The 21,391-nt window shown below is 41.6% G+C and overlaps 2 protein-coding genes across 5 annotated transcripts; one reads left to right on the top strand and one right to left on the bottom strand.

The window, feature by feature from the left end:
• Positions 1-312: 312 nt before the first annotated feature.
• Positions 313-13,344, bottom strand: gpatch2 (G patch domain containing 2). Of its 4 annotated transcripts, none has more exons than XM_076873791.1 (10): positions 13,064-13,344; positions 11,531-11,774; positions 10,607-11,157; positions 9,722-9,786; positions 8,581-8,778; positions 6,474-6,594; positions 6,122-6,161; positions 5,794-5,858; positions 5,573-5,661; positions 313-2,910 (listed from the first exon to the last, which is right to left on the bottom strand). In XM_076873791.1, exons 2-10 carry the CDS (start codon positions 11,756-11,758, stop codon positions 2,741-2,743), a joined length of 1,527 nt encoding a protein of 508 aa, XP_076729906.1. In that variant the 5' UTR covers positions 11,759-11,774; positions 13,064-13,344; the 3' UTR covers positions 313-2,740. The 4 variants fall into 4 exon arrangements, with proteins under 4 accessions (XP_076729906.1, XP_004542026.1, XP_004542027.1 ...); XM_004541969.3 differs by lacking the exon at positions 13,064-13,344 and adding an exon at positions 12,592-12,801; XM_004541970.3 differs by lacking the exon at positions 13,064-13,344 and adding an exon at positions 12,592-12,799 and having other exon boundaries at positions 10,610-11,157.
• Positions 13,345-13,580: 236 nt separating this feature from the next.
• LOC106676069 (uncharacterized) lies at positions 13,581-15,723 on the top strand. The gene has a single exon (XM_014411945.3). The coding sequence runs from the start codon at positions 13,699-13,701 to the stop codon at positions 15,337-15,339; it is 1,641 nt and encodes a 546-aa protein (XP_014267431.3). The 5' UTR covers positions 13,581-13,698; the 3' UTR covers positions 15,340-15,723.
• Positions 15,724-21,391: the final 5,668 nt, after the last annotated feature.

A 21,391-nucleotide genomic window follows, 5' to 3' on the forward strand; every position in this document is an offset into this window, starting at 1 on the left:
ACGTTCTTATTTGCAGAAAGCTCTCTTCATCAAAAGGGAGCTGCGACCGTGCCGTCTCAAGAGCAACCAGAGAAGAAAGTTCTCCTGGTTTGTACTTAAAGGGCTCACATCCTGATCAGAGTAAGTTGCCTCATTGATGATGTACGTTTTACAACTTGATTTCAGTGTCCTAAACGACTGCGGATCCTGATGCTCTGTTCAACCAACTTCAAAGCCTCAAAAATATTGGTTTAACTCCACAGGACGACTCTCAAAATGCAATCCCGTTGTTGTTAATATGGGTAAATTAGTAAAAGAAATTAAACACTTAAATGCTGCATAAACTGCTGCTTTATTAAACCACTAATCTACATAATACTATGCAATTAAAAAGAGCCCATCATCAGGCCGAAAAAAGAAGAAACACAAAACCAGTCAAAGTTCTATAGGCAAAAAAAAAACAAAGAAAATCAGCAATTTGGTACATTTTGGTGTAAGGAAGGCGCTGGTCAAGAGAAAAAGGCCTGAAAAACAACAGAAGAGAAAATTTGACAATCGCAGAATTCCTTTTCCTTGACAAAGAAAAACCTTTTCACAATAATCCAAGACAGGAACACTCTCCAGGAGGTAGGTATATCATTGTCAAAGTCTACAATCAAGAGACGCCTTCATGAAGGGAAATACATGGGGTTTACGACAATGTGCAAACCAACGTTTAACCTTCAGAACAAGAAGCCCAGATTAGACATTTAAAATATTGAATTTTTTTTTTAAACAAACAAAAAACATAGATGTTCCTAGTGGAAACAGTTGATTTATGGAGAAGATAGGAAAGGCCCATTATCTACAACATAACCACAGTGTTAAAGCATGAGCATGTATGGTTCCAGAAGAGCCTGGTTACTTGGAGTAACGTGCTGTAGTGATGATGATGTGGCTGCTCACCGAAGCAGCAGGATGAACTGTGAAGTGTACAGAGCAATAGTCTCTGTGCAGATTCAGCCAAATGCTGCAAAGCTGATTGGACAGCGCTTCACTGTACGGATGTATAATGACCAAAACATACTGCAAAAGTAACCCAAGAACTTTAGGTCAAAGAAATGTAGTGCTCATAAAAATGCTGAGTCACCTTAACCTAAGTAATCAGGCTTTTTTCCCCCCTTTCTTCAAAATCCATCCTCTACCTGGGGCTGCAGTAAAAATGTAGAGATTTTTTAACAAATTATAATCATCAGGAAGGTTACCTTTGAGCCTTCTTACAAAAAAAAGACAATCTAAAATCAAATTAATAAACAATTAATGCGTTAGTCTTTTTTGCTTAGTTTCAGATTTAACAGTTTTGGTTTACAGAGGCTAAATTTCTACTGTATACCCTTTTCTTCCACATCAGAGCTCCACTCACATGTCTTTAAACTGTCACGAGTTTAATGAGGTAAGTTAGGTCCTAAGGTTAAAAGCTGTTCAGAGGAAATACTGCTACACTTTAAATATCCTGCACCATTTCTAATCAACATCTTTCTATTTTTTTTCTGGCCCCTTGATCTCTCAGCTGCACTTAAATTTACTTTAGCTATATATCCACAACAATCCGCTGTGTCTGGCCAATATGCTAATGGGGTTAAATTACCCAACAGCTGCATAGTAAATAATACAATTAGGTAAGCAGCCAACTTATTTTAATAAATGCGTCTGACTTCCTGTGTTGTGCCGCAGGTGTCTGATTAGACGTTAGCCAGCCCGCACTTCCCCACAATCCTGCGAAAAGGTCTAATCAAGCAAATTAAGCGGAAAGCACCGGTTAAACACAGGTTCCTTCCTTCAAGAGTGTGCACTGAAACGCCAAAATGCTCATATCATACCGTGTGACTGTGTAAAGTCACAAAGCGTGCTTACTCTTGGCTAAGTTTGCAGCAACACTGTTTAAAAACCTTAAATTACGTTCAATGAAACGAAAAGCAGGGTGTGGTGAAACTTCGGGCTTCGTGTGCAAATCTGTGCATACTGGTGCTAAATGAAGAGAAATTTGTAACTTGGATTTTCAGCCTTTTTCTTTTTTTTTGGGAGAGAGATTAAAAACATTCTCATGACAAGATTTCTCCAATTAAATCAACAATTAAGAAAAAAAAAAAAAAAAGGAATTGGGCGAGGAAAAACATCCAGATATCCAAACTTACATCAATAAAGCGTACCCTAAATTCATTACAATTAAAAAAAAATAAGAATAATCTTGAGGTATAGCCTTCTCAAACAATTGATTTTAAAATTATTGTGCAACATCAGACAAAAACCCTATCATTGATTCACTAACCAACACAGCCGACTGAAGAACCATTGCTGTCGTCACTGGCGACCTGAAGCAATACTTATTTGTATGTAGTCAACAGCACCCCAGTTCTCTGACCAGTAACACTGGCATCTGAGGTAACGGATGAGACATCACATCACATCACTTTCTCCAACATGGAGTTTCTCAAGAAGACGCATTTGCCATTCTTGTCTGTGGATCACTTTCCGTCCTTTACTTTCACATGTTAAGGAGTCTGTGCAGAGATCTCAGTCTTCTTGCAGTTTCCCCAACATGGGAAAGTTTAATTTTTGTTTCATCTCAGGTCGTTTGCTATGATGAGCAGCGTCCTTCTCTTGTTGTTCGTGCGCCTGGATTATTCCAGACCTTTGTGTGTGTGTTTTTAGATAACCCTGAGGAGAATTTCATCTCGTCCCTCCTTGGTGGGGTATATTATCCTGGCCTCACTCTGGGTGTTCAGCTGAAACCCAAACCCGTGCCTTTAGGTCTCTGGGTGGCCCGGATGGGCTCGGTAATGCCTCTTCCCTCAGGACCCAGGCCCATCCCTGGACTCCAACCCATGGTTTGCAGCATGCGGTTCCCCATGTTGGTCTCAGGGATCGGAGGTGCGTTCTCCCCGACCACTCCTGAAAACAAAGTTCACTGATTAAAGAAAGCTAATAATTTCTGTCTACGCATCCTCACTCATACCATGTTAAACACTACGTACAAGTGTCAGCTATAAAGGAGATCTTCAAAGCAGCTCAGACAATGTACGCGTGAAATGAGTAAATAATAAAGTTAGTTTGACGTGCCCCACAAACAGTTTAAACACAAAGCTAGAGACAGTTATAGCATATAGCATTATAGTAAACAACATAACAGGAAATTCAATCACAGGTAAGTGGTACATAAACTCTTCTGATTACTTTCTCTCATCTGTAGACCGTAGCCATCAACAAGCAACAAATTTTTTCCTCCCCCAAATAAAGTAAGGTAGACCTGCCTTTTGTCCTTAGTGCCTTATTGCTATGTATTACTATTGCTATGTCTGTGAATGGAGTTCACAGTGTAAGGAGTGCTTCGAGTACTAAGTCAGAGTAAAGAACGGCTATTTATATAAATTTCAGTCCATTTAGCTGGGACTGTACTAGAAGGGGAAAAAGTACTGGTGGCTGCCAGTGATACCCTCTCAGTCTTCTGGTAGATGTGCATATGGTATGAATGTAGGTGACATCTTTGTTATCATAGGAAACTTGACCTCTAACCTTAATCTTAAAAATAAATAACTGGTTTATAAAACGATGACAAGATACATCAGAGTCAAGGAATACATGCACTGAATACATGAAATTCCTTGAACTACACAGGAATAAATTGGCACCAGAAAAATGTTAAATAACTAGTTTGTCATAGTACTATCAAACTGCTAGCTTTTTTTTTTTTAGTCATATAAATCGAGGACAAAACATCTGAAATGTATCGTGGTTGGAATATTGAGGCAAAACAGCTGTTTTGAAGCTTTTTGAAGTTGATATGTGCAAAACAATTAGGTCCAATATTAGATCTGTTATGTTTTAATCACACAAGCTTAGAGATCGCGCAGTGAAAAATTTGTACATCTCAACCAGTTTGTGGCTGTCGGCTGTAGCCAGGGGAAATCGGTTGCAAATAAGGTGCTGCACCAAAAACCATCTTGTATTTGCTTTGGTTGCAACACACTGTCTGCAAGAGTGCAAGACTGTCTCGCTTCAAAGTTAAAGTAAAGAATGCGCTCGGCAAGTAATTTGCAGACAAGCATGCAAACTAGTGGCGGCCTGCTTGCGAACAAAGCAATTGCAAGAAGGTTTACAGTGCAGCACCATATAGGTCTTTTTACCTACTGTCAACCTACTTACAACCAGCAACCACTCGCCAACCTTTTTTTTAACATTATACATTTAATATGTGGCAAAACATTTTATGCTTTTTAGTCACTTTTAAAGAAATTAGAAGTGAAAAAAAAAGTTACTAGCAGTATTTTTTGGATTTACAATACATTAACCCTAAAACATTAAAATCCTCTTTCTTATTTACAGATCTGACGTTCTGTCTATCTGGTGGTTCAGCTTTAGTATAAACGTAACCATGTAATTGACTTGGCCACATTTTCAATGGTGTAACAAATGCAAGCAGTGAAGGGAAGATCATCCGTGTCTGTCTCAGACACTGATCATTTTGTCCTCCCTCTTCCTGTAAGTTCCCAGTCCAGTCACAGAGTGCAACCTATTACCCTTTTTAATCCTCCTTTCATTTGTATGCAGGGCAGAGTAAAGCTGCAAGCTCATTTCCAGACGCGACCGTCTGAGGGTTCGAGCACGCCAGGAAGGACATTTGGCCTCAGAGTACAAATATGCGCCAAGTGAGTGTCAGATATGTACACAATGCAACACTGAATATGCCACAATGATACTTTGGCAGCCCAGCAGACAGTGGTAATGTTTGCTGGGTGTTGCTGGGTGTTGCCGCCCTATTTAACTGATTTTATCCAAGTTTTTAAGCAGCCACCTTAAATAAGGACCTCATAAAGTTGAAATTAATCTTTGGTTACACTTTCTTTTATCTGCCCAATTTCTTTAATGTGTGCTCCATTTCTTCTGTTTTTAAACACAAATGCTTACCTTTCTGTTGGGCCTGGGCATAAATTAAAGAAGCCTGCACCTGAGCCAAAGCATGCATGACTCTTTAACCCACAAGTGACAGCCAACTTAATCTCATAAAACACTTCAGTACACTAATGTGGATACAATGTCAGCGTTTAGGTATAAATTACAATCAAAAACAAGATAAAGCTCCAAACTAAATACATTACAGGGCCAACATTAGCATTAACTCGTCCTTCCTCCTCCAAAAGGATAAACTGGCCCAGAGGTAAGAGGAGTAGTTTTTTTTTGGAGGAGGTGGAGGGGATGAGTGGGGGGCCTAACGGCTAATCCAGTATCTCTGCTGTGGCAGCGTGATTTAGCCAGCTGACTCTTGTCCAGCAAAGCTTAGGAAGGAAAGGGCTTTATTAATGAGAGAAGGTTGTGCAGGAGGGAGGATATGAAGGGAGAAAGATCCGCTTTCTCAAAAATATGCAGCTAAAGCGCACACTTCATCCCAGTCTGTACAGCAGAAGGTGTGAAGGAAAGCTTGGACACATTGAGCTCAACGAGGAGGAGGGGGAGGGGGAGGGGGAGAGGAGAACAGAAGAGAGCCAAAAATACAATAAAAGGAGCAGTTGGTATAAAGTGCCAGATGGTGTGCTAGGTGAAGCTAGGTGTTCAATACCTGAAGGTGCAGTGGAACCAAGGGGGGCTGCTTTGCGCCTCCGCTTGATATCCCCTGTGCAGAGCGAGCCGAGGTGTCCGCTGGTCTGTCTGTAAAACCAGTCAAGACACGCAAAAATATGATAGCACCCATTTGATCTTAAATAACAAGAAAAGTTCTCATCCCTTAACAAAAACAAAAACAAACAAACAAAAAACCCAACGAAGTCAAACTGTTCTCACCTGCTTGCTGTTTTTACTGAGCAGGTCCTCCGATGCCCTCTGTCTGAGAGTGGGTCCCAGTGCAACTGAAGGGGCAATGAGGGAGACACAAAAGAGCGAGTTACCCCTGGAATGAACTTTGTATTCTGCATTTTAAAGTCATTTTGGAGGCTTTTTTTTTTTTTTTTTAGCCTTTTTTAGGTGGGTGTAGAGAGGATAGGAAAGCTGGGGAGAGAGCACAGGTGAAGGAAGGACAGTGAATGGCCTCTGAGTGGATTCAAACCCTTTTATTCCACAATAAAAGGAATAAAAGGGAAAAAAAAAAAAAAGAGAGAGAGAGACAGCTTACCTGTCCGTGTTCTCTCCTTGAGCCTGAGCTGAACCACGGCCTGTCGGAGATATTATGGTATCATTACACAGAAACTATTGCTTCTCGTCAACCACAGAAACTAGTGCAGATCTCCCAAAGAAAACAGGATTATCAAGATCTTTCTCACATTAGCTAACACACAGGCAAAAGCTGAATAAGGTCTCATCATGCTTCTCTGTTGTCAAATAAAATGCTTTTATGATGTCAGTATAAAATTTATCATATCCTGCAGGTTTTTAAGTTACTTTTATTAATTCTTCAACACCAAGGTTACTTATTTAAATAGCATCTTTCATAAAATGGAAAAAGTGATCATGCAGAAAGAACTCACTCGTGGGTGTCCTGAGTTTGTCTGCTCAATCTTTCGCTGAAGCCCTGACTGGAGGTTCCCTGCAGCCCTGCCTCAGGTACCTGATGGTTGCCATGAAGGCGGCTCAACCGGGCCTGGAAACCTGACAAACACCAGCGCAGGTTCATCATTATTTAACCTTACGATAAGATCAGTGAAATCACTCAATCGGTTGGGTCAGGAACATTTCAAGGTAACAAAACACTGATACATCTTTTGAAATCCCAGCTTATATTTCAACAGGTTTGTAAACAGAGCATTATCCACTGGAAGCTGAGGTAATCTTAGTATGATGTATGGAATTCAACAAATTTATTAGACCACCTGACAATTAAATAGTCCTAATTCACACATAATTACCAAAACGCTTCATTTTTATGGCCTCCTTCGGAGCTTTCACAGAAATGGAAGCATACTGGAATCACCACCGTAGGTGCATTTCATCTAGCATTGAAACATTCTGGAGCTTTTCTTGGGCATAAACACAACAATGCTGACCAAAGAGTTTAAACTTTAACTTTTACAGCCACAGTACCTTATTCCAGGCATCTGCAGTCCAGTGTTTGTGCTCCTGGATGTCTCAACAATGGCTTCTTAGCAGCTAGCCTTCTCTTTAAGCCTCGTTTTTTCAGCCCTCTGCTTATTGTCATCCTGAAGACCTTTATATCAGTAGTGATTTTCTTTCTGCCTTTAGTACTTAAAACTTTGAAGCACTGCACAGCTGTTTTCTGCCTCTTCCTCTGCACATTTTCCAAGCATCAGTCTCAGCAATTGATTGGTCCACAGCATACATGACCACACTGTGAGAACACCTTAAGTCTTGCCCAATGTTGTCTCAAAGCATACCCAGCATCAAGAAGTGCTTTAATGGAGACTCTTTTCTTTTCATTGAGTTCTCAACGATTTACCATTTTGAAAAGGATCGATGGATTTCAAACTGAATTCACTCATTTTTCTGTTTAGGAATTCAAGTGAATTAATTTGGCATCTTAATCAAAAATAAGCAACTTTAATATTTTTTCTATGTTTTTTGTAAAACAATACATTTGAAAAATCATGGCTAAGAACAACAATTATATTTTAACAATCATTTTGATTAAACAGCTTGCACATACTGGTGGATAATCCATTGCAGAAACATAAAAAATGGTTTTGGTAATGACAGTACCTTTAATGTAGGGTGGCTGTGGCATAAACCTGTGGTCTAACAAATCTGCAAAGTTGCTCCAGCTTTACGTCCAGCAACTATGCTGTGTGATGTGGGCTCCAGCTTTTGGGCACTGATGTGAAGGTAAATTAGGCACCAGCACCACGTTGGTTGGAAAATAGGTAGGAGATGATATGTCACGACTAACAAGGTGTGAAGGGGGGGGGAAGCTAGATTAAAGGTACTGTCATTACCAAAACTGGAGGACACTCGAAAGAAAGCTTCATGCAGCACAAGTCTGAAAAATGTTCTTTTTGGTGCTGAACACTGCAAACAAAGCCTTTCTTCAGAGATGTTACTCTCTTATTCCACACATCAGTTTATTGCTGTAATGCTGATATCTCAGTGTGAACCGTTTGCCTCCTAGTGGTCTTTAGTGAGACTGCAACAACTTTTCACTACAGTATCTTCACTTTGCCCCTCATACTAGATATTATATTACATTATATGTTAGAAAGCTACTCCTTCCATCTGCTCCAGCTAGGGGGCACCACAGGAGATCGTTGGTTTCGACCTAGTCCCCGTCCTCTCTCTGTCAAACCAACCACATTCATAAAACTCCTCTTTGCCCATCCTCTTGCCTAGGAGCATCATCTTCACATCCTTTTCTCAATGGAGCAGCATATCCCAGTTCTAATCCAGCTCAGAGAAATTCAGTACATGCTTGTTTCTCCCAGTGCAAATCTGGGCATCTTTAAACGAGCTAATGACTCCTTACATTCTTTTACATACAAACCTACAGTCTGTTCTTCACCCCTCTTTAGAGCCACCATTGCTTTGGATGGTTGACCAAAAAAGGGAGGGGGAGAAAAATAATTGCCATTGTGTCCAAGTTTCTAAGTGATTCAAATGTGACTGTGAAAGCAAGCACCAGAAGCCTACCTCTCTGTGCCCCAGGGCTCATGAGTGGGAAGGATCCAGTGAGAATGCTGTTAAAGACAGGGTCGGCTAGATCCAGCTCCTCTGACCCAGTCTCCCTCTCCCACCAGGGAACAACTCCTGCTATCCCACAAGCACCCCCGGGCCCCGGACCGGAGCCCGGCTCACCCTCGTAGAACCAGTCACTCTGCTCATCGTCACCTAAAAGAAGGAGTATGAAAAATGGGACCTCACAGAAAAGCTGCTTAAACTCATATACAAAATGAAATAAAAAGCAATTTCACCATATTTAGAAATAACTGGGAAGGATCAATAATCAATAACGACAAAAGAGGAGAACACAGTTTCTAAAAGCTAGCAAGATGTTTGAGAGAAGTGCTTTTATGTTGTTTTTACACCTGCGCTGTTTTTTGCTGTTTAAACTGTACTCTGGTTCATTTCCCCCCTCAGTCCAGTTCACTTGTGCAGGTGTTAACAGGGTAATCGCACTCAGGTACAGAGCAAACAACCACACCAAACGCTTTTAGAGGAGGTGGTCTAAGTCCGATTCCAAATGGTGTGTGAATGCAATCTGAGTCAACTACCAGGTGCATGCTGCAAGTCTGAACTAAACATCTTCACATAGCCAGGAGTGCTTTGCATTCTGGGGTGCGGCAGAGTACCATAGTTATTCACAAACAGTACAAATAGTCAGTGCGTGTTAGCAACTAGCTGTAAAATTAATGTAAATTCCCCATGTTGGACACTCAGCCAGAACACAGCACCTTCATCTTCCTGTACTTAGTTTTTTTGCTCGAGCTCCAGACAAAATAAGTGGACTAAATGTTCTTATGTGGTTTGTACTGACCCATTTTGGTTCACTTTGACTTTTTTTTCTGCGTCAATAGAAACCAAACCACAGGAAAAAGCTACAAGTTACAAGTACAAACTCATCAACTGACTTGGACCAGGGTATGCGAGCTATAGGTGTGAAAATACCCTAAAATTAGATTGCATGCACTTCCTACAAAACACAACCCAACACAACCACTGTGTGCAGATGCGGACCCTTACCCTTTCACAAAATCCTCACTTCTGTGTGCACTTCTATGCAACATGCCAGACAGTTTTTGACACATACCTCAGTACACATCTCAGTACATACCTTGCCTCCCCTCATCATTTGTATAGAGGCCTCCATCACTGCTGTTACTCACACTGCTGGTCTCACTGAGGAAAAAATGGTAGAAAAGGAAATTCAACCAAGTGTTTCTCCACTGCATAACTATATCACAAATCCACATATATCCCATGCATTTGCAAATAACATTAATGCTAATAAATAATACCTTAGACACTTTGTGATAATATAAAACACAACAGTAACGTAAACTCCCCCATGTTGAACTACTGCTGGCAACCTTAATCTTTCCTCTGCTCTGCAGCCTTGATGAGCTCAGCACAGCTATCCACCTGGTGGCAATTTTTGTTCAAGTCCCCCTTCAGCTCACAAATGATCTCAAGAGTAGAATAAGGACTACCTCTGCCAGCTGCAGTTCATGATGGAAAAAGCCTGTCTAGCCCCAGGATGAGAGACTCCAGACAGTTCATTACCATCAAAGCCACAACAATAACCTTACTAGCCCTACAACGAGTAGGGAAACGCTAGATGGTAGTTAGCAAGTTTCCATTTAGATTTTTTTCTTCTTTTTTTCAACTATTTTTCATTCAATAAAATAAGTTCCCAATACATTCTAAATGAAAGCAGCCATCAAAGAACATGCATGAGAACTAACTAGTCTGGAACTGGCAACATTTTAGCTTTAAATAGTCGCTTCTTTTTGGTGATCTATGCACCAAACACATTTCAGACATTTCAAAAACATTTAAAAAAAGATATTAATTTTAGACAACCAGCCCCAAACACTCCCTTGCCTGCAGTACCACAAACTGACACTAAGACTCCATAAAAATCGCACACAGTAGTACATACAGAGGGAGCTACAACATCGGGAATTACGAGGCATAAAAAGAAAGGCAAAACACTAACCACCTGTCACTCATGTCCTCATCCGAGCCCTTTTGCTCCTCCAGCTCCATCTTGTCTTTGGACCCGTCTGTTGGAGAACAGACGGGGTCTTCACTCTCCACCACAACCCCTTCATCAGCAGCTTCCACTCCCAGCCGGTGTGTCGCCAGTTTCCTCTTTTTTACTCTGCTTTTGTTTCCACTTGGCTCTACCAGTCCACCTCCGCAGAACTCCATGGCACCTCTTCCCTCACTTGCACCCAGTCTATGTGGCTTGCCACCAACACGGGCTTTGGGTACAGGCGGTGGCCCAAGCATAGTGGAGGTGGGAGGTTCTGGATCTATGGGTGGGTCCACAGCCATGCGTTTGACCTTACGTCGTCGCCTAAGGCTTCGAGTCCCCTCTGCTGAGCCCAGGACACCCAGGTCATCCGGCCAGAGCGGCCGTTTACTTCGCCCCATGTCGGCTGTGTAGGGGATTCGCCGTTTGGGGCCAAGTTGTTCATCTGAGTCACTGTTGTCACGGGCATGGCTATTGGCAGCAGAGACAGCTCCTGTACTGGCACGGTAGTCCTGCAACAAATGACACTGTGGTGAATACCAGGCTGTGATGCTGATGCTAAATTAAGACACTTGCATCAACACGAGTATGTCAGCTAAGACAGAAGCAACAGCAGTGGGGCCAGATTTATGAAACACAGACACATTTTTACCCAAATAAAAATGTTTGCTATTGTCCAAAACGCCACACTATTTTAATATATTTTGGATCCCCCCCCCCCCAGTTACATTTTTCTCCTCTTCTCAAAACAACTACAGCAAGCCAGATAACTACATCCTCAAATGTAGTAAAACTGGCTCAGCTGGTCTTAGGTAACACTGTTGACACAGGGTTTCAAACAGATGTGTCTTGTCCACAGTCCCTATTCAATTCACCCTATCTCACCTTATGTTCCTCCACACTGGACTCTGAACCCTCACTGAGGTGGCCCGTCTCCCACGGTGGATGTGGGTTGTCTGAGCGTCGTTTCCTACCCCTCCGCTTCCGAGCCTGTCTCTTTAGCAGACAGCCCACTGCCAGTGCATGGTCACCTCCATCACCAAAACCACCACGGGCAGCTTGCTCTGAGCTCTCCTCCAGCGCTGACACCAGGTCATGGACCAGCTCGTCCATCGTTCGGCGAAAGTGCCTGAGATTAAGCAAAAAGGAGGGTAAATACAATTTTATCTCACACCAGGAGTGGACAATCAGATACCTAAAGCACTTACAAGCACTAACGATTTCGCGTGTGCACGTGTATTGGTATAGAGTATAAGAATGTAGCCATTATGTGTAGATTCCTATTGATGGGCAAACCGCAAGGAAACTTAAGAGACGACTCCTGACTAAACAGATGCAAATTGAAATGCTATCACGTCAGCTAGCTGTCGATAAGCCCAATTGACGGTGACAACTTTGGACATGGGAGTAAGCTAGCTGTAAAATATCTGAGACTATAGCCTGGTGATTATTCACATTACATAACGTCCATGTCTTCCCAGCAAGCAAAGCTAGGGCTAACACACGATGGGTGCACCCCTGAAAAACAGTATTAACAAATCTCAGGCGATACCATTTAACAGCCCGCGATTGTGGGTTGCAAGGTTCTCTAAATCGACGCTTGCTTTAGTTTGCACTTTAAGTTGTTAGCTTCGAGGGCTAACGTTTTCTTGCTACTTAGCCAAGCCCTTCCAAAACAAACCCTGAACTACAGAATTTAAAAGCTGACCAACTGCTGGTACGTAACAGCGTTAACATGTAATAACACTCACGGCATTAACTTATACTTAGTTTAAACAAGCGCCGCCAAAAAGTAAACAACAAACACACCCTAAAATATTCAGAAGAGCTTAGCTGCTAGCCTGTTAGCGCAGCTAGCCTTTTCTCTGCCTCTAGCCGGCTGATTCACGAGAGTGGAGTGGACGTGAACAATATGTTACGTCTCCGCGGTTTCAAACACCACCTACCAGCCAGTTCCCGCTTTGCCGATGGTTTTTAGATTAGCTGCACGGAACATGAAAGCCACCAAGTCCCCGCTATCCTTAGCCAGAAACAACGGACAAACACTGACACGCCACTGAAACCATTCTGGCACAAAAGCTAACGATCAGCTAACTGGATATGCGACAAGAGGAGGACACCGTGAAAGCAGCAGCAAGGTACTGTGTTGCCTTTGAGTCCTGAAGAAAATCTACAGCATTGCGATGGGAGAAAGAGATCGTCAGAACATAATAATATTAAGGAGCATTATAATTATTATATTTAAATACGCCAAAACTGGATAAAATATATGTATGTATGTGGTTGATAACAACATGTCGTATCTATAAATATTTGCGTACCATTAACTGTCATGTATGTACACAATAACTGAAAAGCTGCTGTTGCAATAATGTACATGAATGCAACATCAAGCGCTTGACTTCCACGTGTATTTACCTGTATTGAACACTAGAGGACGGTGTAGTATAAAACTGGATCCATGGTTGAACTCTGCCCTGATAGCGGCTGGAGGAGGACTATCCTCCGCCTGTGGGCACTTTGGCACGAGCGAGGTGCCCACGGCAGCACCCGCTGCTTGTTGAGAGTAAGAGCAACAAGCGCTTTCACGTCAAAAGTCGTCATAAATTAAGCCTCCAATAACACCAGAAGCTAGTCGCTTTTTAGGGAAAAAACGACGCTAAGGGGGTTTGAAAACTCCCTAAATATAGTGACAAAATCGCTAAGTTGGCAACACTGTTTTCAGGGTATTTAAAAAAAATTCAAAACAAAACAAAACCGTGCATCTCAATGGTATTCTCTGAGCATGCGCAGAATTACGCACAGTTGTCATGTGATCCTTTGAGCGAACAAAGGATCAAAGGCTCAAAGAGCGCTGACGTCATATTCGCAGCCACAAAAGTCTATAAATACCCCCTCTTCACCTTTGCAAACACAGTTTTCTTGGAACATTTTCAGAAACGGCGAGTTGTGTTTAGCAAACCAGAAACTTTTCAGAAAGGGACTATTTTTAAACTTAAACAATTAAGCAAACATTTTTTCTTGTGACACTTTGCATTAAAACGTTTAAAGAAATGTCACACGAAACATTTAATAATTCACAGTCTGACGGAGAGATTCGAGAGGAATCACAAAGACTGTATGGGTTGATGGAGAGAGAAATACCTGACCCTATGGAGCTTCAAATGAAAATTCAACAACTCCAGTTGGAGTTGAGCACCCTGAAGCTCAAAAAGAATTATTATAAAGATCATTTCCATCAGTCAAGAGATGAGCTTAAACACGTGAAGGCTCAGGCTAAAGAAAATCAGACACAGGTGGAATCTCTGGAGGCTAAACTCCAGGAACAGGAAAAGTACATTCAGACAATGCACCATGACTTTTTGGAAAAGGCGGAATCTCTCATTGAGCAGAACAGCAGCATTGCTGCTCAGTTGTCTCAGATTCAAAGTGATAAAAACGAGCTAAAGAGACAGAACACAGATCTCAAGGACTCTTTAGAGAGACTTGAGCAGCAAGTGGGAGAAGCTCACCATGAAATAATAAAAAAAGAAGAGATAATAGAAAAACAATATAGGAAAGTATTTCGGAAGACAGAACTCACAGTTGAGCTGAAAAGAGAAATTTGTACTCTTCAGCGTCAGGTGAGACAGACACTTGATGAAAAGGAGTTGCAGGTCAAATCTCTGGAGGCTAAAATGCAGGAGCAGGTTAGCACAATTCAGAGGATGCACCGTGACTTTCATGAAAAAAAAGAATATTTTCTTAAGGAGAACAGCAGCATTACTGCTGAGATAGACAAATTAAAAACAGCAAACACAAATCTCAAGAAACGTTTGCAAAATCTTGAGTATCAAGAAAAGACAACAGAAAGTCTGACACTGCAAATATTTTGGCTGGAAGAAAAAGTCAAAAAGCAACATTTCAAGATTGTTCATAACAAAGATCTCATAGATGAACTTTATGAACATCTTAAAATGAAAAGAGAAATAATTAATAATCTTAAGGATGAGCTGAGACGGGAGGAGGAAGAAGAAATATTAGCTGCTGTTCACAACATCACTGGTGAACCTCTGCAGCTGGAGAATTTTGCTCCTGAACCCGAGGAGCTTGTTTCTCCTGTCTCAGAACCATCTCCTGATGTGGTCCTGACACAGGAGAATCTTGCTCCTGAACCCGAGGAGCTTGTTTCTCCTGTCTCAGAACCATCTCCTGATGTGGTCCTGACACAGGAGAATCTTGCTCCTGAACCCGAGGAGCTTGTTTCTCCTGCCTCAGAACCATCTCCTGATATGGTCCAGACACAGGACAATCTTGCTCCTGAACCTGAGGAGCTTGTTTCTCCAGTCTCAGAACCATCTCCTGATGTGGTCCCGACACAGGACAATCTTGCTCCTGAACCTGAGGAGCTTGTTTCTCCTGCCTCAGAACCATCTCCTGATGTGGTCCCGACACAGGACAATCTTGGTCCTCAACCCGAAGAGCTTGATTCTCCTGTCTCAGAAGCATCTCCTGACGTGGTTCCGACTAGTGGTTCATGGCGTCATGGTGCCAAACGCCTACTTAAAATAGGTTTAGGCGTTGCCGCAGTAGGCCTTATTATACCTGCAGCTTACTGGGGCTTTTCAAAGCTTAATAGTGATAGCCTATTTAACTCTGTCTGTGGCCTCCTTGAGCCATATTCCTACCTTGATGATCGATTAGTCCCTTTTTAAAGACTAGTAATGATGGACTGCTTTTCATCCACAGTCCAGAAAATCATACGTTGTTCATGTTAGACAACATGAGCAACATTTAGCTAACTTGTGCTCTCATTTTTCTTTTCTTTTGCCTCTCACCCCCCAACCAGTCGCGACAGATGGCTGCCCCTTCCTGAGCCTGGTTCTGTCAAAGGTTTCTTCCTGTTTAAAGGGAGTTTTTCCTTTCCACTGTGCCTAGTGCTTGCTCACAGGGGATCATTTGATTGTTGGGGTTTAATTTGCTTGAACTAAAAAACTTCAACATTCTGGTGAGGGGTTCACATAGTAGGGAGCACTACAAAAGCTACAAATCTTTTAAAAAGATTTGTTAGCAGCAAATAAAAATAAAGAAAACTATTTTTGAAAAACATCTCTTACGGCTCTGTTTATTTGCTTAAATGAACACATATTTTTTGTCATAGAAGAATATACATTGTCTTAAGTATTTAATCATTTTAAATTTAGCCCTGCGCTGCATGAGATAAACTGAGATGAGATAAACTGTGGCACAGACGGCTGTCGGCCTGGCGAGGGAAAGTTCTTCTTCAACCTCCAAACTGAACCCAGTTTGTTACTCGCAGCATCGCAAAATTAGACACAGCAATTTCTTAGAGTCTGGTTTAAGTCCTGAAATGACATCTCCTTACCTGTCACGGTTCTGGGTCAGTTTGACCCAGTATTTTGAGTTGTTATGTTTTGGTGTGTTTTTTGCATTATGGATTGTTTTCTTATTCTCTTGTGGTGCTTTTGTTGGTTATGATGATGATGATGATGATGATGATGATGATGGTGATTATTAATCTATGTTTTAGTTATTCTTGTTTAGGGATAGGTTTTGTGTTCTCATGTTTATTGCTGGTTTAGTTCAGTGTCTAGTCTGTCTCTCTCTGTCCAGTCCGTGTCTTAGTTTAGTGTGTATTGTTTCCTGTTTTATTTTGAAGGATTGTGTCTTATGTCAGTGTGTCCAGCTTCGATCCCCTGACTCGTTAGCCCCAATCTCTCCCAGCTGTGTCTCCCTCCTGTTTTCCATTCCCTGATTACTTCCCTGTGTATATTAACCCTGTGTTTGCCCTTCCTCAGTGCCACATTGTTGTACCATCGGATTATGCCTGTGTGTTTTATACTGTGGTCAGTATTTTTGTGTTTACTACCCTTGTTCAGTTCATGTTTTAATTTCTCCAGCAATAAAGTTGAGGTTTTGAGTTACAATTCTGTGTTCGAGTCCTGCATTTGGATCCTCATTTCTGCCTGCCCGCACACAAAGCCCTGACATTACCAGCATAGAAGCATTCACAGTCATTACACTGTATGTACACTATATGTGAAAAAAAAGAAGAAAAACAGAAAGCCAAATATGTCTGTGAGGGTTCTCAGTCATCCAGGTCATCGTAGTCAAGGGAGCTTGCAAAGAAAGGCGTCTGGACTTCTTTAAGTTACTTGAAAACGTTTCACCTCTCATCCAAGGAGCTTCTTCAGTTCTAAGGTCAAATGGTGGAGAGTCCCAGATATAAACCTAGTGGGAGAAAGCCAAATAAGAAATACTTCTAAGCAGTAGAAGGTTGTTGACAGTAGCAAGCTACAGGTCTCTCAATATCTTTCAATATTGCTCTCCCTGAGAACGCTGTGAACAGCTAGGTTTAAGGTATTCTCAGGTATTAGAATTTAACACATTTAAGTATACTGACATAAGTAAGTTAGTGGAAGTTTCAGGTGACCTCCTGCAGCTTACTGGAATTCTTGTCTGGATTGCCTAAGCAAACACTTGCTTGGTTGGCAACAAGATATCAAGTTAGTGGGGCACCTGAGACACACTTTGTCTAATTAATTGCAGTGTTTTGCCATTCTCAGTGAGAGATGAGAGGCCTTATAAGTGGGTTTTGATAACAATGTCCCGGGGGTACAAGCTGCAGTTTCATCATCGATCTCACCCTTTTCAGAGAAAGTGACTTCTGTCACACTCTGTGAAGACACTGGGCTTGTCATAGGAAATATGCTACAAAAGGGCTATCACAATAGTGCAATCAGAACACGGGATTAATGAGCAAGGGATTTTATTCCACTTACTTCTTGATTCCAGATACTATATGTCCTGAAGACCATCACTCCAGGAGAGTGGTTCACCTTAGTCCTCAATGATGCTTACTTCCATGTGCCAGTTCATTTTGAACACAGAAGGTTTCTGCATTTCACCTTTTGGGAAGTGTGCATCAGTTTGCTATCCTCCCCTTCGGCCTGTCCCTTGCCCGTTGGATTTTTACGAGGTGACAAGGCCATCCTTGACCTCAATAATCCTGCTGAGAATAAAGATCCCTGATGATTTGCTTATCTGCATCCCCTTATTAATTAACATTCCCAAGACCACATGGTGGTCTTGGGAATGTTAATTAGTTGGGCAAAGAGCTTCCTACATCAATCATAGCAGGCCAAGCTCAACCCTCCAAGACCCAAAGGTTAAAACTTTTCACTATATAAATAAAATGGAATTGCAATTTAATGAATATGTCAATAATTTATAGTGTTTTTAAATATTCCAGTATAGTAGATACATGGATGTTAATGCACAGTAATTGTACACAGTATTGTGTCTGACATTACCTCTAAGAGGGCGCCATGGAGTCAGTAACGTGTAGAAAAATGCATAGATAACAAAACTGGAATCATATAAATACGGTTACACCAGCAAAACAATGTGAGTTAACTGTTACTGTTTAACTTTTGTGTTAACTAGATTGACATTAATGAAGTCAAGGTTAAATTTTAGTAATGGTGGTTTCAAAATATTTTCAATGCACTGATAGGTGATCCAGAAGTAGAGGAGTCATCAGTGAATAATGAAACTGGAGATGTCACTTCTAGAGCAGGACATCTGACTTAATTCTAATGAACCACGTGCCATTCATTCTTCTTAAAAATTTATCACAGTAGTTCATTAAAGAAAACACGAGAGAGTGAGAGAGAGAGAGAGAGAGAGAATATGAACTTAGATTAAATAAATAACTCAAACAAGTAAGAAAGGAAACATTCTAAATTCTCATTGTACTGTTTTTGCATCGCACAGTTACTTTTTTTGTGACGTAATTGTGAGTAACTGTGCATCGCAATCAGTGTTGGTCAAGTTACATAAAAAAAGTAACTAATTACTGATTACTTCCCCCAAAAAGTAATCCTGTTACTTTACTGATTACTTATTTTCAAAGGTAATTAATTACTTAGTTACTTAGTTACTTTTTAAAAATAATAATAATAATAATAATAAATTTTATTTATGAGCGCCTTTCAAGTCACCCAAGGACACTTTACAATAGGATAAAACACTTAGTAAAACAATGGCAGAATAAGAACAATAAAATAAAGCACAAGATAAAATGAACAAACAGTGGATTCACAGTGAATATGCAGATTTGAACAGATGAGTTTTGAGTTGGGATTTAAACTGGGGGAGAGAACCAATATTTCTTATTTCAGGGGGCAGAGAATTCCACAACCTGGGAGCAGAGCAGCTGAAAGCTCTGCTTCCCATGGTGGTGAGGCGGAAGGAAGGTACAGTAAGCTGGACAGAAGAAGAAGAACGAAGTGAACGGGCAGAACAAGTGGTGGTTAACAGGTCAGAAAGGTAAGAAGGAGCGAGGTTATGAAGGGCCTTGAAGGTGAGCAGAAGAAGTTTGAAAATTATCCGGAATTTCACAGGGAGCCAGTGAAGTTCCTGAAGAACAGGGGTGATGTGCTGGTAGGAGGGGGTTCTGGTGATAATGCGAGCAGCAGAGTTCTGAACCAGTTGAAGCTTATGGAGGGATTTTTGGAGGAGACCATGCAGAAGAGAATTGCAGTAGTCAATACGGGAGGTAACAAGACTATGTACAAGAATGGACGTAGACTGGGTGGAAAGAGAAGGAAGCAATCTGTTAATGTTACGTAGATGGAAGTAGGCAGAACGGGTGAGGTTATTGATGTGTGATTTATAAGAAAGTGAACTGTCTAGGATGACACCAAGGCTCTTAACCTGAGGAGAAGGGAGAACTGTGGAGTTATTGATGGTGAGTGAGAAATGGTTTGCCTTCAAAAGGTTGGATTTGGTGCCAATAAGGAGGATCTCAGTTTTATCCTCATTGAGCTTTAGAAAATTAGAGGTAAACCAGGATTTTAACTCGGATAGACATTCTGTAAGGGAAGAAGGTGGGAGGGAGGAATCAGGTTTGCAAGAGAGATATAACTGGGTGTCATCAGCAAAACAGTGAAACTGAAGATCAAATTTGCGGAAGATGGTACCTAGAGGGAGGATGTATATTATAAAGAGAAGAGGGCCTAAAACTGAGCCTTGGGGTACACCAGAGGTGACGGGGAATAGACGAGAGCGGAATGATCTTAGTTGAATAAACTGGGAACGGTCGAGGAGATATGATTGAAACCAGGCGAGGGGTGTGTCAGAGATGCCGAGAGAGGAAAGTCTGCTTAGAAGGACAGAGTGAGAAATGGTGTCAAAGGCTGAGCTCAGATCTAAAAGGACGAGAATGGTGAGAAGACCAGAGTCAGCTCCGATTAAGAGATCGTTAGTGACTTTAAGTAGAGCAGTTTCGGTACTGTGACATGAGCGAAAACCAGATTGAAATCTCTCATAGATGTTATTATTAACCAGGTGTAAATGAAGTTGAGCTGCAACCACTTTTTCGAGTATCTTAGAAATGAAGGGTAGATTGGAAATCGGACGGAGGTTGTTAAAGTTGTTAGGATCTAAAGAAGGTTTTTTCAGTATAGGAGTGACTAGAGCAGTCTTCAATAAGGAGGGAACGATACCGGTGGTGAGAGAAGAGTGAATGATAGCACAGATGAGTGGGAGTAAAGAAGAGAGGCAGAATTTCACAAGCCCCGTGGGCATGGGGTCAAGATGACATGTGGCAGGTTTTGATTTACATATTAACTCGGAAATATCAGATAAATCAGGAAGATGAAAAGTGGAAAACGGCTCAAAAAGGAGAAAAGGTTCTGGAGAGGGCGTAGACACAACATTTGATCTGAGTTGCTGGTGGATGTTATCGATTTTCGTAGTCCAGAACAGCATCAAGGAGTTGCATGTTTCAGAGGAATAGAAGTGCGGTGGTAAAGCATTGGGGGGTTGAATTAGTTTGTTGAAAACTGAAAACAGAGTCCTAGCATTACCCTCATAAGAACTGATAATACCAGAGTAGAAGCTTTGTTTGGCCTTGTTAATGGAGTCTTTATACTGAAGTACATGGTATTTATAGATTTCTGAATCAACAGTTAAACCAGATTTCTTATATTTACGCTCTAGCTGCCGAGCTTTGGCCTTCAGAGCTCGGAGGTCAGAGGTAAACCAGGGAGCAGAGCAAGTGAAGGAAACAGAGTGGGTTTTTACAGGAGCCAGAGAATCAAGGACAGTGCGTAGACAATTATTATAATATAACAACAAATCATCAGGAGTAGAATAGAAGTCCGGAATCTGAAGATTGTCCAAACTGGTAGTGAGAATGTCCATATCAATGTTCTTGATGTTGCGGAACGAAATGAGACGGGTTGGCTTGGTAGAAGAGCAGCAGAGAGTAAGGTTAAATGAAAGGAGGAAGTGGTCAGTTATGGGGATTTTAGTAGCAGAAAGATTCGAGGGAGTAAGACCAGAACAGCAGACCAAGTCCAGGGTGTGTCCTTTAGAGTGAGTGGGGAAATCGATAAATTGTTTAAATTCAGAGCCTTCGAGACAGGAGGAAAAGTCTCTGGTGAGCAGAAGGTCATTATTGTCCATGTGAATGTTGAAATCTCCCACCAAGATCACATTTGGGGAGAGAGATGAAAGATGGGTTAGTAGATTAGCAAAGTCACTGAGAAAGACAGGGTTAGGTTTGGGGGGGCGGTATACAGTAGCTATGATAGTGGGAATGGGTCCAGTCAGCTCACATGCAAGGACCTCTAGAGAACTAAAGGTATCAACATTAACCGGCAGGACTTTCAAGTGCTGGCGAAAAAGGATCGCGAGACCACCCCCACGACCTGAGCAGCGGGGTTTAGAAAAGTAAAC

The sequence above is a fragment of the Maylandia zebra genome, linkage group LG15, assembly GCF_041146795.1.
Source record: "Maylandia zebra isolate NMK-2024a linkage group LG15, Mzebra_GT3a, whole genome shotgun sequence".
Taxonomy (NCBI): domain Eukaryota; kingdom Metazoa; phylum Chordata; class Actinopteri; order Cichliformes; family Cichlidae; genus Maylandia; species Maylandia zebra.

What these genes read in the sequence shown, in the direction of transcription:
- LOC106676069 (XM_014411945.3), top strand. Translation starts at nt 13,699, where the DNA reads ATGTCACACGAAACATTTAATAATTCACAGTCTGACGGAGAGATTCGA.
- gpatch2 (XM_004541969.3), bottom strand. Translation starts at nt 12,641, where the DNA reads ATGTTCCGTGCAGCTAATCTAAAAACCATCGGCAAAGCGGGAACTGGC. An exon ending in CCAGTGTGGAGGAACATAAG is followed by an intron (nt 11,158 to 11,530) that starts GTGAGATAGGGT and finishes CATTTGTTGCAG; the next exon opens with GACTACCGTGCCAGTACAGG. An exon ending in CAAACTCAGGACACCCACGA is followed by an intron (nt 6,162 to 6,473) that starts GTGAGTTCTTTC and finishes TATCTCCGACAG; the next exon opens with GCCGTGGTTCAGCTCAGGCT.